This window comes from Puntigrus tetrazona, chromosome 9, assembly GCF_018831695.1.
Source record: "Puntigrus tetrazona isolate hp1 chromosome 9, ASM1883169v1, whole genome shotgun sequence".
Taxonomy (NCBI): domain Eukaryota; kingdom Metazoa; phylum Chordata; class Actinopteri; order Cypriniformes; family Cyprinidae; genus Puntigrus; species Puntigrus tetrazona.
Genome location: NC_056707.1, coordinates 18741827 through 18760283, shown reverse-complemented (window position 1 = coordinate 18760283; position 18457 = coordinate 18741827). Strand labels below are relative to the sequence as shown.

Here is an 18457-nt window from a genome sequence, read left to right as displayed (position 1 = left end):
CAAGTCGCAATCAAACCCCAGTTTGCGTTAACACTACGCAAAATCGCGTGCTCCCTATTTTAGACATCTCTGGGAGAAACATACAATTGAACATGTTAAAAGCCTTACACATTTTGCACCTGTGATGCAACTTACTTGGCAATTGTATTTAAAAAGAGCTTGCATTTGCATGGATGACCATAAAACGGAGCTAAACTTCATGCACCTGAACTAGAAATGTAATCACAGCAGTTTATTCATTATTAATGTGAATTGCACTTTACTGTCATGATGAGCTTCATTTAGAAAGCAAGGGGACCTGGACTCAAATCCCAACCTTCCATACAATCGCTAGGTTTCGGGACTGACAGATCACCACGTAGTTTCACAGTATGGAAATAACAGCTTTTGATTCTTACGTTAAATCACTTTTGTTCCACTGAAAAAAAAAAAAAAAAAAAAAAAACGTTCGGTGCATGAACATGAAGGTGAGTAGATGATGACAGTTCTCCTGTTTAAAGCAACTGATGTGCAGAAACTTCAACTTGACTGCAATGTAAACAGACATGCAGCATGCAAATAGGTTTGCTCATTAAACCTATATGAATTCTGCATTTCAGTAATCAAAAAGAAATTATCTGGAAAGAAAAAAATAATTTACTTGGCCAGAAGGTTGGAGGGAGCACATTACAACACTGAGTGTCCTGACCTCAGGGGGGTCAATCAAAATAAAAGACAAGATTTACTTATGAACTAAAAATTAAATGCCCATGGCTCATATTACACCTTATACAAGCATTTCACTAAAGAAGTATATTGATGGCAAATTAGTTCACATTGCATGACTTGATTGCACATTCCCGATTTAACAGACAAGCATTATTAGTTTCCTTCAGATTTTCCAGGAAATAAAGCTCAGTCCTCCGAGTACTACCTGACAAATGCAGTAAATAAAATATATATTTTAAGTGAGTGATGATTTAGTCCAATGTGTCCATTCTTTCAATCCAGCTGGTTAGCAGGGCACAGTTGTTACATGCTCAGTTGGACTGAGGATGGACTATCTTGTCTGTGGTGGTGATAAAGGAGGAGTGATGGTAACGATCACGGAAGGCAAAGTCTGCATTTTCCTCTGTTAGCTGTGTGGTTTCCATGCCTACAGCTGACAAAGAGGGTGTCACCACAATCTGGTCCTGAAGGGCCCCCTCTTGCCTAGGGAGAGGCAAATGATGTCAGGTTCGGTATTGTGTATATTCATAGTTCTGATGATCACATAATCCATAATGGACATAACCACAATGACACATACCCACATAACAGTAATCTTTGGATGTGCTTTATTCAGTTTTAATTGAAGAACTACCCTAATAAGCCAAGCTAAATAATAGTATAATTTTTCATATAGAGCATGGAGACAATAACTTACAGTCTTAGTTCATTTAGAATAGCATATTCAAAATATATTCTGAATTTTGTTTTCCATTAACTCAAATTGGTTTTCTGCTGAATGTCTGTAAAATAATCAGTACTTTCCATTTGGCTAAACAGAAATTCTAATTGGATCTATATTTCTGTTTTCAGTACAAGCGTTGGTGGAAACTGCACTGTTATTGTTGTGGATATTTTTTTTTTTGTATCTGATAAACATCATAAAAAAATGTAGATCAGACATCTTTTCATGTCTAAGCAGGCTACTCTTGGCCACACAATGCTGTAATAAGGATCAGACTTTATGATCAAACCGACAAGTCTTCCTACAGAACAATATGTAAATTACCTCTCCAAATTCTGCAGTGAAGTCTTGAGCCACCTGAAAAAACTAAAGTGAGCTGCTGCACCTGTGGGCAGAGAATGTAATTTTACATTTCGTAAAAACATATCATAATGATGGATATGCACATAATAAACCTCTATTTTACACAATATATATTCACAATATATAAAAAATAAACAATATTCAGCCACTGGGGTTATTTCTCAAAGATTATTCAAATCAAATAAAAGTTAGGAACAACTTCAGTTACCTGTTGACAAACCTGGGCTTGTTGTTCCAATGTAGAGAAAGAGGATAAGGGCGACTATAATGTTAATCAAGGCATACATCCACTGGATAATGAACATTATCATAAAGGAGCACAATGCCTAAAGAACGATAAACACAGCATTAAAAATTTGAGCTGACAAGCTTTTTGCTTATAGGCTGAGTATTTTTTTCCCAAACTTACACCAACTAATGAAATCCAGTGGTTGCAAAATCTGGCATAGACTGAACCCTGGATTGATCTTATTTCTGATTCTTCAAGATTTGTTTCTGAACCTGTGAAAGAAAGTTATATGGTGAAATATAGATTTAGATCACTATATTGAGGAGTTATTTAAATGTATAGATTTACATACCATTTCTATCTAACTGTTCTCTTGCGAGCTGATCAAGTTCAACTGAGCCCGAAGACAGTTTCCTCTTTGTTTCTGTCGTAAGGTCAGACTCCATAAATCCTATCTGGCTGCTGGTATTATCATCTAATCCAATTGTTTGTTCCAGCTCCCTCCCATCTTTTCCTTTATCTAATGCTCCATTGCTGTTAAAGTCCAACCTAAAACTGTTCATCAGCGTTTCTTTAGCTGGGATCTTTGACTTCCTTCCCCGGGTCTTGGAGGCAGGAAGAGAAACTTTCTGTTCATCAGAGTCCATGCTGGGCAATGAAAATATTTGGTCCATGTCTTTGGTGAACTCCAGCAGTGTGCCGTTCACAGGCTCACTGATGGCTCCACTGCTGCCGTAATGGGGTTGAGTGCTGGACACCAGTGACCTTCTTGAGCTTGACCTCCTGATCAGTGTCGTCCTTTGCTGGACCTGCATCTCATGGGTTTTTACCACACAGAAATAGCAATAATCAATTATGCTGTAGGTTAGCATGAAGTTGATGGTGACGATGGGAGCCAGTACATTGACCTGGCCAATGAAGATGAAGGCCATGGAGATCAAGCTGGTCAGACAGATGGCAGCCACGGGTGTCTTATTGGGCCCTCGCTGTAATACATATAAAAATAAGAGAAAGGTAAGTCTCTGGCTATTGCAAAATCCAGTGTGCTGCCTTATTGTCTGCTTACTACATGAGTACCTTCATGTTACTGACCTGAAAGTTACTGACTTCTGTGTGTTACTTTTAGGAATTTAAACATTTGCCTATTTTTTTCTGAGCTCCTCACGATGCATTTTGGGATTGCATAGGAGAGTCTAGTCATGTCTACATCTACTCACCAGGTTTTTATTAGTCATTTGCAAGTTCACAAAATGGGCTTGACTCCTATACCCTTGTTTCTATCACTCTTTTCAGGTTATGTAATGAGCGAGTAGAAGTATCCAGTTAAAACATCCCAAAAAAGACATCTCTCATGTCACCTCAGACCGGTCATTACCCAGATCCCATAAATCTTTGGGATAGAGGCGCTACTGCTACTGGCTGGCACAGCTCCAGATCCACCAGGGTTGGTCTTTTCTGTGCTTCCTGCGTTTGTTCTGGGACTTTGATTCAGGCCGAGATGTCTCGGGCGAACTTGTAGCCCATAGAGAGGGGTCAGACAGAGCTCAGGCGAGGGAAAGGGTGTGCTGTGCTTTTTGAAAGCCGCAATTGTTACAATTCATTCCTTCACATTTTTTGGACCGAATTCTGGGACACTATAATTAAGAACCCATCCTGTCATCTATGGAGCTACTCACTGAGCGTGAAAAAGTAAACAATTCATTAAATTGGAACAAAGTGCATGAAAAACAAATGTTTAATTTCACTCGTTATACTAAGCAAATTAGCATTTAATCATTTCTTAGCGTCTGAGAGTTCATACCTGATTTTCTAAATGGTTTAACTACAGAACAGATTTAATAACACAATATCTAATAATAAAATAATGCATTTTTTTACAGCCTTTTATTCCCTGTTATGAAAATAGCCACAATATTACCACATTAATCTCTCCCAATAAGCACCTACCCCTTTCCCAAGAAATCCGAGAGCGGGGATGACTCTCTCCTGGGCAATACACTGAAGGATCCTGGGTGCACCATAAAGGCCGCCCATGCAGGAGGCCAGGGAGGAGATGTAGAGGCCCAGCAAAAACAGGAAACCAACCAAGGAGACCTGGGAAAAAAACAAACACAGAGGGGAAGAGAATGTAGAGGGCTCCACCCTGCTCTGTTCCGCTTGGCCAGACTGAAAAAAGCTTATAATGTGTTCAAAGTAAATCAAAGAAACAATGTGTTATCTGACAGAAACCATAATGAGAAAATTGGCAATTATAAATAATATTGTGAGGTTGATTATGTTTCTGAAACCCTAACTTCTGCAGTATCATAATATACAAAATGTAGATTCAATATAATACTTGATATGCACTGTACGTAGAATGCAAACCCCAAAACACCACAGCCCACATTAAGAAACAGCTGGGTCAGCCACAACCAGGCTACAGCCTTACACATTCATAAACTATGTAGCTTAGTTCAGCAGCCCACTGTAATCTATGCTGACTGGCAGCTGCGTGGCTATCAAACGTCAGGGTATGTGCAAGGTCAGTGTGCAACTGGGCTCTGCTGTCATTCAAACACTTACACCAGCTGTAGCGTTTAGAATGACCTCAAATGCCTCTGTTATGAGGGCCTGTAGACAAGTGGAATGACATTAGCAAGACAATAAACGCAACTGTAATGTTTTATCTGTGGTTAATGTGCTATTCTCAAGTCTCACTTTCAGTTGAGACAATAAGTCCTAATAGTGGAAAAACCCATGGAAGATGGCCATCCTCTGTAGCCTGTAATAACATCAGATTACCTTTTCCGCTATTAAGAAATCAAAGCGCAGCGCATCTCTGGTGCAAATGGCTCCCAGTAAGAACACAAAGACGAGATACAGGAACCACCTGCGGATGTCAACAATACACAGGAGTCATTAATTGTAATTACAGAGAAATTAACTTAAATTATCAATTATTAAATAATCACATCCAAAAACAAAAAAGGGTTTTATTTATTGCATCCACAATAAAAGTTGTTTACATATTGTATGTATGTGTACTGAATAATAAAAAAATAAAAAATTATATATATATATATATATATATATATATATATATATATATATATATATATATATATATATATATTCACATCATATATTAAATATTTATATTATATAAAAACATGTACATGTACTTATATAAGTACATGTATTTTTTATATAATATAAATATTTAATATATGATGTGTGTGGATATATATATATATATATATATATATATATATATATATATATATATATATATATATATATATATATATATAAAAATATACACAGTACACACTTTAGATGCAGTTAATTGTGACTGATCATTTGACAGCACTAACACACACACACACAACATGTATGTTTAAAAACATTTTTATTTTTTTACTTTCTATTAATCAAATATTTATAATGTTTTGAGCACCAAATCAGCATACAAGAATGATTTTGAGTATATGATTTTAAGTTATTTTAAATTGTAATAATATTTCACAATATTATTATAGATTTTCTATGATTAAATGCAGCCCTGATGAGAATAATAGATTTCTTTCAAAAACAACAACAACAACAAAAAAGAAATCTTACCAGACATGCAGTATTTACACTGATTTCTATGCCATACACATTTTGTTTTGTTCAGGGCTTGAAGGCTTATCCTAATTTTGTTTCTCATATTTTCTTTGGGCGCCTGCTCTAAAGTGTGTGTACAGTCAACACAAATAGAGGCTAAAGATAAACAAAGGAAGAATTAAATATTATTTCTGTGGCAGACAGAAACATACGAGGTGCAGATTGCAGCGAGAGTTCCCACGGGGATGTTGTGCTCGGGCCTCTGGAGATCAGAGCTCATGTTGAATCCCGCCATCACACCTACACACACACACACACACACACACACACACACACACACACACACACACACACACACACAAAGAGTTACAGTGAAAACAAGACTGGAGACAAGGGGCTATTCAAAACCTGTACATATCAGAGCTCACTTGAAACACCTTCCTGACTTCTAACAGGAGCAAAAATGGAATCTGAATTGTTCAATCTCTTAGTCTTTACAGCAGGTAGACACCGATTTGCCATGTAGGTGGTAAAACAAGACAAAAATAAAGTGCTTTTTCTTACATTTAAGGGTTTCTCACATTTTGTAGATAGTTATTTAACTAATTTTTTAGATTTATATTGTCTGTTTTTATTTATATAGTGAAAATAGTTAAGCTGAAAGCATTATGAAAGGTAGGTTGAGATCACAATAATGTAGACTGAACTCAAACCCGCTGAGACAATTTAACAGATATAGGTGCAAAATATGTGCATGCTAAATAATTATGATCCTAAATATTAAAAACGTTCAATAATATTTTGACAGTATATTATTATGAAAGGCTGGTCAAAAAAAGAAGATTACTATGGAATATGTCATAATATTTACAGCATAAATATTTTTACAGTAAAATTTTTTTTTTTCTATAATTAAGCAATATCTTTTAGGACATTAATACAAAAGCCAATTATTTCATTTTAGAAAGTTGTTTGAGTTTGGTATTTATAGTAGTAGACTTAATAATATTGTTCACACAATATAAAAGAACATTTAAATATTCAAAAAATTCCTTTGTATTTTATAAAGGAGGTGCCTCGCAAAAGGATCATAATGATCAGGGTTCCTTGAAATCAAAAGTATGAAAAAAACATGCAGGCTCAGACTGAAACCTCATTATAAAAAAATGTGTTAACTACGAGATGAAATTCTGCCAGAAAGAGAGATTTCTGGGATGTCTGCATCCTAAATACAGTACAGCTGCAAGTCTTTCAGGCCACCAAAGTTATACAGGCTTATACTTCACTAAGAGCAAAAATAAATCCTCATATCAGCATAGTGTCATTGCATCAATGGCTATTATATCATAGTTGAGCCTTTTTTGTTTATGTGTGTAAGTTCACCTGTCGCCGCAGGAAAGAAAACCCCAAACACGGTAAAGAAAGTCTCGCCAGCTGTGTAGTCTGGCAGCGTGTTCTTACGCAGCAGATCCTCTGTATAACCAACGAATCCATGCTCTGTAATAAACATATTCAGCACAAAACAATGTAAGGAAAGACTGTTTATTACAACATTCAGTTGGACTAAAGCATCACTGAGTGCTTTATGGAAAAAGTCTACACTGACATGACGATAAGAATCAGATTCATCTCCACTGAGTATATATGTGACACAAACATTACACACACAAAGTTTTCCTGTACATTACAATCTGTTATGAAAAATCTGATATTTAGACAGATCAGTCTAAATAGTTCGTACAATTAAAACAAACTTCAGAAAACCATCCTGAAGCAGCGTTCGAGTTTCCACCACTCTAAAAACACAGGCTAGTGACGACATTTACAAGAAAATATCCTCCTGTGCAAGACCGCAAACCAGCACCCATGACATACAATATTGATCTATCGCACATAGATACAATAACCCCTTTCACCCTGAAATCAAAGGGAGGGGTTCCCTGGGGTGCTGTGGAACAGACGTCTGCTTTGAAATATGACAGGTTTGGACTCATGCACAGGCAGAGCCCCGCGTGTCTGTGGCTGACCATCACCGCCCTTTATGTAACAACCCGGGGGGACAGACGCCCCGCCAAGATGCGTGCAAACCAAGGGCCGGCCTTTTTCTTGGGAATACATGCCAAGTTCAATAGTTTTGCGCCTTGGACATGATGGAGGGAATGCTGGACTAAGCTCTGGGTGTGTTCTCAGCAAACAAAACAATCCAAGAACAGGCGCCGCAGAACATTTACGTAAACAGTACTGGGAGATATCACCATTGTGCTAAACCATCACACGAGTGGGATTTTTTCTTAGGGTGGCAATTATTAAAGTCTAGATAGCACTGACACTTTATGCTTCTAGTGATTTTGTACTTGTATACATAGTGTAAAAATTTAATCGGTTAGTTCACACCAAAAGTGCTTTTACTTACCCTCATGTCATTACAAACCAGTTGGGTTTTTTTTTTTACAAAACTCAGAAGTAAATGTTTGGAAGAATGTTCAAGTCATAAAACCAGATTTATAAGCTACAAAAGGGACAAAAACATTAAAGGGATAGTTCACACAAAAATGTAAGTTATGTAATCGTTTCTTTGTTTAGGCTGAATCCAAGAGCTTTCTGACCCTACATAGACATGGTCAAGACCTACAAAGGTAGTAAGGACATTGCTAAAAACAGTCCATGTGACATCAAAGGTTCAACCAAATTTTATAAAGCTACGAGAAAAAAATTAGCACGAAGAATACAAAGGATCAGAAAGGATGTATTGGATTTCATCAAAAATATCTTATTTGCGTTCTAAAGATGAACAAAGGTCTTGCAGGATTGAAATGACATGAGGGTCTTAGGTTGATGTGTGTGTGACGAACAGATTACATTTAATTCATTTTGCTACCAGCTCTCATATCTCACTTATACATATTTAATATAAAAGATAAAACAGAAGAATGTTTTTTAGTAAATAATGTAAAATATTAAGCTAACATTTAAAAATCTTACAACAGTGGTTCTGAACTCTAAGGCCCTGTTTCTGTCTACAATATTTCAAGGCCCAATGACTTATTTTTCAGCTGTTCATGATTTTCTGAATAATAATAATATAATAACAACAACAACTGATAAAAAAAATAAACTTTTCCATGTCTAGAAATAATACTCAAGATTTTTACTTAAATAATATACCAATTTAGCAACATTTATGTTTTAAAAAAGGAGGTTTATTAAGTAAGTCATTTTGTCTTTTGTAACTTTGTCATAAGTGATTTAAATCTTGAGGCTCCCTTGAAAATTTGCTGAGGCCTCCTACTGGTCCTCGGACCCCTGGTGGAGATGAATTATATGTAGGATAATTTTATAGTGCTTTATCCTTTTTAAGACTTGACAGTGAACACACACACGAAGAAAGAAAAACAGCAGCTTGATCATTTTTCAAAACATCTACTTTTGCATTCAATCAATGAAAGAAGGTCATACTGATTTGAAAGTTTTAGTTTGAAAAAGGTTTTAAATTAAAAAGTAGTTTAATAAAGTAATAATAAATTCTCAATTAGAGTCAATAGCTTATATTAGACATAGTGAAATGGAAAGAAAGATGGTGGTTGTCACCCCTGAAGAGACAAGCCTGACTATGCAAGATCGTGATCCATTTCCCTCTTGGTTATCTTATGATGGGAAAGAATGCGTTCTCTTGGATTAATGACATGTTTATCCAAAAGGAAGTCACCACCCTTTCAGAAGCCCTGCCTGTTCATACCCTTCCAAGTCACAGTTTCTTGGCTACAAAGAGAGAGAGAGCTAGAAAGAGAGTAAGATACAATGGAGAGGATCAGGAGAAGGAGGTAGAGAGGAAGTGCATAAAGAAAGTTTAGGTGGACACAGCCTTAGAAACAACAGATATCAAGTACTCCAATAATACCACGCAAGCAGGAAAAAACATATCCTACTTCACCACATCATAAATTACCTTGACATAATTACCTTCTTTTATGAACTTTGCTAAATGTTTATGGAATAACAAGTGCAAGAATAAAACAATTAGCAATAGTTTAGCTTGTGAATTAAACAACCTTCAAATACACTACCATAAAAAGGTTTGGTAAGATTTTCATTGAAAGGATTTTTTAACTAAATACTGTTATTTAACAAGATAGCACTAAATTACAGTGACATAGACTTTCTTGCAAAAAGCCTTTTTTAAATAAATGTTGATCTTTTGACAATTTTATAGATCAAAGAATCCAAAAATAAGAACATATCCACTATGTTTGATAATGATCTTCTTGAGCCCTGAGATAAATGTCATGCCCTGAGATAAAACACATTATTCACAACACACAAGCATATAAAACAGGCCATACTGACACAGCAGCTTACAGCAGGATTGTTACTGTTGCCCTCCTTGCCACCTTTCTAACCATTCTAAATGCAGTTTGGATATTTGTAGTAAGAGTTCAGATCTGAAGATTTGGAAGAGGAAGTGATGATGTGGATTCTGCTAGTGAAGAACTCGGATCTGCTTCCTGCCTGCTCTTTTGTCTCAAGCCAAAAATGTGGGTGAGCCCGGTCAACACCCTTAACCCAAAACTATGAGCGCATGTCAGTTTCCTGTCCAACTTGGGGCGCTTAAATAAGAGCATCTTTGAGGTTAGAGTTGAGATCCTACATAACGTGAACATCACACCGTCATGAAACCAAAAAAAACAAGCCAATGACCTGATCACAGACCATGAGCAAGAAAAATTTAATTGTTTTATTCCAGCAATTTCTTCCCACCACTAGAGAATTACTTACAATACTTATAATACAATAACTTATAATAATTTACACCAAAAATATCACAGTCTCAAAACCTACAGTAGCAGGAAAGCTCTTCCACAGTTCCTCTTGTGTGGTAATAGGCAGGAGAGAAGGGACAGAACTAGGAGGCGCTCTCATTTTTTTAAAATCTAGCACAAATGTGTTCACCACAATGGTATGAACACTCAAGAGGGTTGTGCTCACATTTTCTTCATCTTTTCCAGCAATAACATTTTTGAACGATTTAACAAAACATTGAGGTAGGTAGCAATATTAAAAGATCATCATCCCTTCTCCTATTTTGGCTACATGAGCCTGGGCACATTGGTACCCAATGGTAGATTGGGTGTATAACTCAAACATATCCTTTACCAACAATTATTTCACAACCAAGATATGTGCTCAGCCCTTCAGTTTTCTTCAGCGTTTCAGTTCTTAAAGGAATAGTTCACCCTGTAAAAAAAACTGTGACTTTGGAAAACTTTGGAAAGCAAGCAAGAACTGCAATTGTCAAGCTCTAAAACATTATAAAAGTATCATTAGCATTAGTCCATTTGACTCAATATGCACTATTTGTAATTATTTAGGTCTTCTGAAGCTTTGCGTCAAAAATACGAATGAAAATTCTAAGCAGAGTCAAATCTTTGTGCAAAATAATCTGATGAACTTCACAAAATTAATCTAAATGATTCCTTCACAAATCAACTGATTCAGCTCCTGGTTATCAGTTCAGTCGCAGTAAAATGAAAAATGTTTAGTAATTAATGACTTAAATATACTACCATCTACTCAAAGTAGACCTGGAACATAGTAGAAATCTTTTTTTTTTTTTCCCATCGCATCAGATAGAGTTTTCTTTTTGGCAGATAAACATCATTAGCAAGACTTTTATTTTTATGGCACTTAGACCTTATAGAGTGGCCATAATATACTTCAAAATTTCTCTTTTCATGTTTTACAGAAGAAAAACAATCGAATAACTTTAGAAAGACAAAATGTCCAATCTCAGGGTGAACTACTGTTGTGGAATGTGGTCGTTCTGGGATCTCTAAATCATCACGGTTATGAAGTTTTTTTTGTGCTGACCACCTGGCCTTGGCTACGTGATTAACAGCGTTATCAAACTGTAAACACATCTGCAAAGCAGCTCCTTTTTCCTGCCACTGGCAGGTAACCCGCCCATGCGGCGCCCAGGCCTAAACCGTGCAACCCCTTGGAGTCGTGCCAATGGTGAGATCACTTTAGAACCACAAGGCTTAATTGAAAAAACCTGAAAGAACCAGCGCCTCCTTTTTCCCACTGCCAGTGCACACTGCAGCCTGAGTCCAGCATCTAAAAGGGGTCAGAGCCAACACGACAGCAGCAGGCCATGCAGTTAGGGGGTAACACCACATATTTAGTTCATTACACCCCAATCTGTCTTGACTTTCTCTACAGAGAGATAGTGACAACGCCATCTTTCTGAGAGTCTTGCCTCCTCTCTAGACAGGAAGCCAGTAATCAGGAGAACAGGAAGAGTTGGGATGGATTTCCTGCAAACCCAGTGTGAAAGTACATACTGACCTCGTCTGAAGTGGCCAGCCAAAAAACTTAAAAATTACAATGGACTAAGAATGTCTGAATGCTTGTCCTAAGAGCAAATGACTCTGATCACATGTATCATATAATTCTTGCAGGATGCAAAGCTGCTTTTATGAATCCGTGCCGAAATGAACTTGTACTAAGTGCACTTTTTTTGTAGGAGGGGGTAGATTTTCATTTAATACTGTATGCTTACTTCAAATACAACTCGAATACAAGACGATTTGAATGTCCTAAAAAGAAATGTGTGAGAAACTGGATTTCTATAATTATAGCTTTGGAGAGATTTAGAAATTGGAACTTGGAAATTGGAATTCTTTTTAGTCTGTAAGCACGCTACATTTCATTAACACATGCTTTATATTAAATAAAATAAATCATTAAAAAAAAAAAAAAAAACATTCAAATAAAAATAACTAATTATTCCAATATGCTAACTTGGAGCTTAAAAAATATAATTGTTCATAATAACCGAGTTGCCTAAAATCATTATGAAAACCTTCAGAATAATTCCAGGTTTTTTTTTGGAAATATAAAGTTGAAAAGAACAGCATTTATTTGAAATATTTTGTAATATTATAAATGTATTCACTGTTACCTTTGAACTATTTTATGCATCCTTGCTGAATTAAATACAGTATTGCATGTATTTTTGCCTTCTAAGGTCCAGGTCTAGGATGACTAGATGACATAACTGTATATAACGGGAAGACAAATCACTTCACCCTTCCTGTTACTTCAACTTCCATATTATGATTGGTGTTGGAGTTCTATAATTGTGTTTATTTTAGAAAAAGACCCTGTACTCCCTAGTGGCCGTGCGTACCCCTCCCAGCAGATGCAGGGCTGCTGGAGGTCTAACTAGCTTATTGCTTATTGCTGTCACTGCCACATCAATGCCTGGCATGCTAAATCTCATCTTGCATTGTTTGTTAAGCCTAAATATGTTAACGTTTGTAGAAAAAGAAAATGTAAATAATAAATAAACGTGTGTGCGCGTTGCCACTACTATAAAATGGGCATCAAAACGAAACCCCACAGGTTGGCATTGTTCGGGATCCCACCACATTTATGTTACCCTGACATCTGCAGGACAGTTGTTGTAAGGACATGTGAACGCAGTTATCAAATACTGGCCAAACACTAGTTGAGGTAGTGAATCAACACCAAAAATCATTTTGCTGCAAGATGAAAAAAATACCAATTTCTTAAGTCAATTATAATAGAGTCACAGTTAATAAACAGGTTTGCATATACCTATTAGTGGTGTCTAAATTAGCGATACATTTTTTCAGAATAACGCGTTAAAAATATTTAACGCAATTAACGCAAGGGCGTGGCTAGGGTTGGCCACCCCACTCACAACTTCCGTCACTTTTTCTCTTAACAAGAAGTGCATTTATTATTTATTATTATTATTTATTTTTTGGGTTAAAATAAGTAATTAATGAACTAGTTATATATGTTAAAGTGAAAAGCTTTGTAGTGTTGAAGGGCTAATCAAGAGACATCAGAGTGATGCTGGCCTTCAGTCACAAAAAAGATGCCTTTACACAAATAAAAATATACTTTATGTTGTTTGTATATTCTTTTAAAGATTGAATGAGAAATTATTGTAATATAAATGTATATTTAAAAATTGTACTGTTAATTGTGATTAAATTAATAAAAATGTGACTAATTAGTTAACTTTAAATTGCAATAATTTATTCCAGTGATGGACAAGGCTGATTTTTAGCAGCCATTATGCCAGTCTTTAATGTCACACAATCCTTCAGAAATCATTCTAAACATGCTAATATAACTAAATCATAATATGCTGATTTAGTTCTCAGGAAACATTTATTATTATAAATGTTGACAATAGTTGTGCTGCTTGATATTTTTGTAGAAGCTAAGATACTTTTTTAGGATTCTTTGAAATTTGAAACAGCAGTGATTTGAAATACATATTTTGTAAAACTTGTCAACAATGTAAAATACTTCCCTACTGTTTTTGATCAACTGAAAGCCTTAGAATAACATATACATAGAATACTGAATCTTTTAAAAAAACATGACTGACCCCAAACTGTTTGAACAGTAGTGTATACTTTCATTAATAAGATGCATCAAACTTCCTTTAAACTCTAATAAATAAATATGACCACGCATAACAATACAGACAAAAGAAATAACACAACAGAAATAAGAGAAATGTCCACTGGTAAAAGAAAAATCCTTTAGCACACTGAGAATTTAGTCCAATATATACAATGACTTGTATATCCTCGTCTGGCAGGTTTGCCAGGAAATGAGCAAAGAAAGAAGTGTCAATATGAGAAAGGCAGGCACTGTGAAAACAACACTGCAGGGCAGGAATATCTTCCAAAAGCACTACTTTATTAAATGAAAACCTTTGGTAGAATCAAAAGTGCCTGTTAAAATGAGATTTATTGGTTTTATTTTTCATTTTAAGAAATAAATTAACTTATATACACCGGTTGCTTTATGGCACTCAATAGGGGATCTATGTTGTTGTTTAATGAAAGACTTCCAGTTAAAGCTATTTACCTTAAGATGCTCAGTAAGTCTTAAACTTACTGTAAACTCTAATCTAAATGGCCCTTGAAGTAATTTGCACGATAACTCACCTGGATCTAGATGACTAAATGTCCCGATGACGAAATCCAGAGTGGACATAGCCAATATGCCTAGCAGAACCAACTGAAGGCGTATTATCCATTTTACCCCAGCCAGGTTAATCCCGAGCAGACCAATCAGAACGGCCACAGAGATTCCCCTCACCACCCACATGCTCTGTAAGTTCAGCACCTGCGCAATGGACTCGGCAAAACCAGTGATATACATCGCTCCAGCCACGCACTGCCAACAAAAAACATGACTGCCATCAAACTTTGAACAGTGAACCGACCACCTAATGTATTTGTAATTACATGTAGAAGAAAGTAGATGCTCACCTGTCCAAACACATACAAGAGTCCCACAGTTCCTCCAACCCTTCCTCCAAGCACAGTGGAAATCATGGAGTAGACCCCACCGTTACCAACACTGCAACACTCACACACGCCAATGCCTGACATCACCGTAACCAAGGCGACTAATACCACCATGGATACCAGAAGCATGCCCAGCAACACACCTGTGTTACCCTAAAGATGAGCATATGGGGAAAAAATTTTACATGCCAAAACACGAGACACATGAAAACCTTTCTGCCATAATGAAACTTCTCTTCACAATTCTGAAAAGTTTTATTCCTGAGAAATGCAAATATAAAAGTCAAAATTGTGAAATAAAAAGTTGCAATTAAAACTTCAACAGCTAAAGATGAATATGGATTATATATATATTTAAAAAAAAAAAACACAAAGAATTATTTACCAGACCTCTAACCCAGATTATTAATCTACCGATAACACAAGAAATTTTCCCCTCTGCTTGGAAATTTGAAGTAATTGAAAGCTGGCACTGAAAATAGTGACCTTTCCCTTCATCCTATGCAGTTCGGTTTTAGAACACATATTCTACAGAAACAGCTAATTGTTTCATTAAATCTTTGATGAAATAAATAAGTGCAAGATTTCTGGATTTAAAGAAAGCATTTGAAACCATTAGATTTACTTTCCTGGTTATTCAATTGTAATTTTTCAACCAAGGCAATTATGTGGTTTAAATCTTTAAATATTTTAGGCCCATTATTGTTTAGCATTTATGTAAATGATTTACCAAACGCATGTCCTCCAGATGCTATGTGTTAAATGTATGCGGATCATGTTTTGTATGTACACACCACAAGTCAACAACAGGACGCACAGAAATTAACTGACACTATGACTCAAGTAACACAATGGCTTTTTAATTTATGCTTAATGTCAGAAATTGTTTGTATATTTTTTTTTTACTAAAAGGCCAGATAATAATGTATAAGCAGATGTACTACCATTCGAAATGATTTAAAAATAAACTAAAACTCTTGGGTAAGAAAAACAGTTTTCATCATTGTAGCATATTTACTAAGTTTTCTGTTTTGAGTTGGGACCATTTAATTACATTTTCTGATTTGGTACTCATTTTTGAGACCTTAAGCTCCACCTGTTTTTAAGGATCAGATAACAGGACAATATACATGTGCCAGAGGTGATTGCAATGTGCCATTAAGAAGAACTACCTTTAATTATCTTGGTTATAATTTATAGTGATTCATGTATATGATATGGTAGTCTACAATTTAGTTTTTAATATTTAATGTGGGTGTCATATCACAGTAATTGCAACTTGGTAAAAATGGGCTAACATAGATAAGAACCAAAATCTTAATCGTAATCTTTTCAAATGTTGTATGAATAGACTCTACGATATGCATATGCACTACAAGCATCATGAAATCTGTGATGAAACATAACTTACCACAAGCCAGCCAGTCCGTAAAAAGAGAACCACCCCAAAAATGTTAATCATGCAGGTAGTGAAGACTCCATCCCAGGTGCCAAAAAGAACAGGTTCCCAGACGAAGAGCTGCACCTTCCACCAAGGCTGAGCATTACTCTGGGAACCCTACACAAACCAATGTCACTCTCATCTAAATAAGTCCCTATTCGTTACAGTTCATCTACCGAGGATAGCATATTAGGTCTGAATTTATGGTTTTCTAATTATTTTTATGGTAAAACTTACTGATTTGCCATTACCTGTGCATCTTCATGAAATAACTCTTGGACTTGAGGACTCATGCTCCCTCCTGGGCAAGATAACAGCAGCTGGATATAAATGTAAAAGACCTTGCTATAGTCCACGCATACGAAAGGCTTCAGTACAGCATAAACAAAGCCAATTTTAACAACATTTGCCAAGTAAGCGATGGCCACGTAACTTAGATACATTTAAGCCAACAAAAGCCGTCTATTAATAAGTGACACATTAATAAAATACATACAATTTATATCCCGCGCTTGACCAAACCTTTTAATACTACTTTGGGTATAAAAGGCAAACAAACGCATTGCAGTTCACTTGACTAAGTTGTGTAGCACTGAAATTGTGTTTGTTTTACTTTAACGTTATGCAGCGCGGTCCTTGTAAGCTCAACCAGAAACGCCAGGGATACGGGCCCTGAATAAACAGATAAACTTCAGTTTTGGGAAATTGATAAACCGTAAATTCCTCGAGTAATCGCGAAGACACTGACTTACCTACAGTTGCTGTGCTCCCGGATGCAGCAGCAGGTGGAGAACGCGAGAGAGGCACAAACACGCACACCTGAGGAGCTGGGTGGTCCGACTCATTTTCGCGAATCGGTTCTTTCGAACGATTCATTTAGATGAAAGTAAATCAAAATGAATAAATGTTTTATTTGCACGTATACGTCACACCTTCTGCTTTTGAAGTAACCATCGAAAAAGCAGCTCACTAAATCGCCACTAACCACGGCACATTGTCTAAAACCGTTTGATCCTACAGTTTGATATCAGTTTAGGAATTTTAGCATTACGGCTGCCTTTGTGTGGCTGTTATTCATGGAAATGCTACGTGTGCAATAAGCGTCATTAAACAAATATCTGTTCTGTCAGCGCCACCTCAGGTGTGTGCGTGTGCTGCTCTGCCAGAGTACGACTCTTTTTTTGCATCTCACTGTTCTGCGATCAGTCTAACAGTGCAATATTTCAGTATCGTTTATTTCTTGTAATTTAACCAACTAGTGAACATTTATGACGTGATGTGAAATTAATACATTGAATACATTTTATGCAAATTAGGCCAGCTGTGGTCATGTTTCGACCATACTAAATTTAAAGCCATATTTTTTAGCCCCAGTCTACTTTTAGTTTGAAACGTACAATTATGAGAAACATGCCTAAATGTATAAAATATAGATGCAATCACAATGCAAAATAAATGGTAATCATCATTTACCTGAAAAAATATATATATCTTGATCTTTGTTCAAAATTTGTAGACTTTTATTTTCATGTGATTTACTAAGAAGGCAGAGACCACACATTGCTGTGATGAGTGATCATGACACATGGAAAAAGCACTCAACAACTTGATGCATTTGGAAATTTAATATTACACAACAAGAGGCACGCAATCAAAAACACCCAATCAGAACTTTTCCCCCATGTCTTAGGCAAGGTATTGCATTAAAGTATGTTCTATGGAAATAATTCGGCTACAATAAAATGGATACATATAAAAATATAACCAGTGTACAAAGACAGTCAGAGGACATGCACTTCCCAATAAAATTAAATGGCTAAAACTATTCAGAAGAGCTCTCTTACTAAATAAATTCATTCAGTTTTTCACGCAAATTAAGCTTGAAAGAAAATAATGATCCACTATCAGTAACACCAGATAAAACTTTGATGCTCGAAACACCCAGTCAATAGAGAAGGACAACAGTCATGTGTCTAAAAGGATATGACCTTTAACAAAAAAAAAAAAAAAAAAAATACTAAAAAGGAAATAAAGCAAAAAAAACA

The 18457-nt window shown here is 36.0% G+C and overlaps 1 protein-coding gene across 5 annotated transcripts; it reads right to left on the bottom strand.

Annotated features, from left to right (window-relative positions):
• Positions 1-17: 17 nt before the first annotated feature.
• slc12a8 (solute carrier family 12 member 8) lies at positions 18-17474 on the bottom strand. Of its 5 annotated transcripts, none has more exons than XM_043248576.1 (15): positions 17165-17474; positions 17026-17084; positions 16664-16732; positions 16383-16529; positions 14933-15124; positions 14606-14837; positions 6996-7109; positions 5825-5912; positions 4809-4896; positions 3972-4118; positions 2377-3010; positions 2205-2296; positions 2004-2121; positions 1757-1817; positions 18-1191 (listed from the first exon to the last, which is right to left on the bottom strand). In XM_043248576.1, the coding sequence occupies exons 1-15, from the start codon at positions 17286-17288 to the stop codon at positions 1020-1022; spliced, it is 2337 nt and encodes a 778-aa protein (XP_043104511.1). In that variant the 5' UTR covers positions 17289-17474; the 3' UTR covers positions 18-1019. The 5 variants fall into 5 exon arrangements, with proteins under 5 accessions (XP_043104511.1, XP_043104512.1, XP_043104513.1 ...); XM_043248577.1 differs by having other exon boundaries at positions 16383-16496; XM_043248578.1 differs by having other exon boundaries at positions 16383-16490.
• Positions 17475-18457: the final 983 nt, after the last annotated feature.

What these genes read in the sequence shown, in the direction of transcription:
- slc12a8 (XM_043248576.1), bottom strand. Translation starts at nt 17,288, where the DNA reads ATGAATCGTTCGAAAGAACCGATTCGCGAAAATGAGTCGGACCACCCA. An exon ending in TATTTCATGAAGATGCACAG is followed by an intron (nt 16,530 to 16,663) that starts GTAATGGCAAAT and finishes TGGTTTGTGTAG; the next exon opens with GGTTCCCAGAGTAATGCTCA. An exon ending in ACTGGATTTCATTAGTTGGT is followed by an intron (nt 2,122 to 2,204) that starts GTAAGTTTGGGA and finishes ATCGTTCTTTAG; the next exon opens with GCATTGTGCTCCTTTATGAT.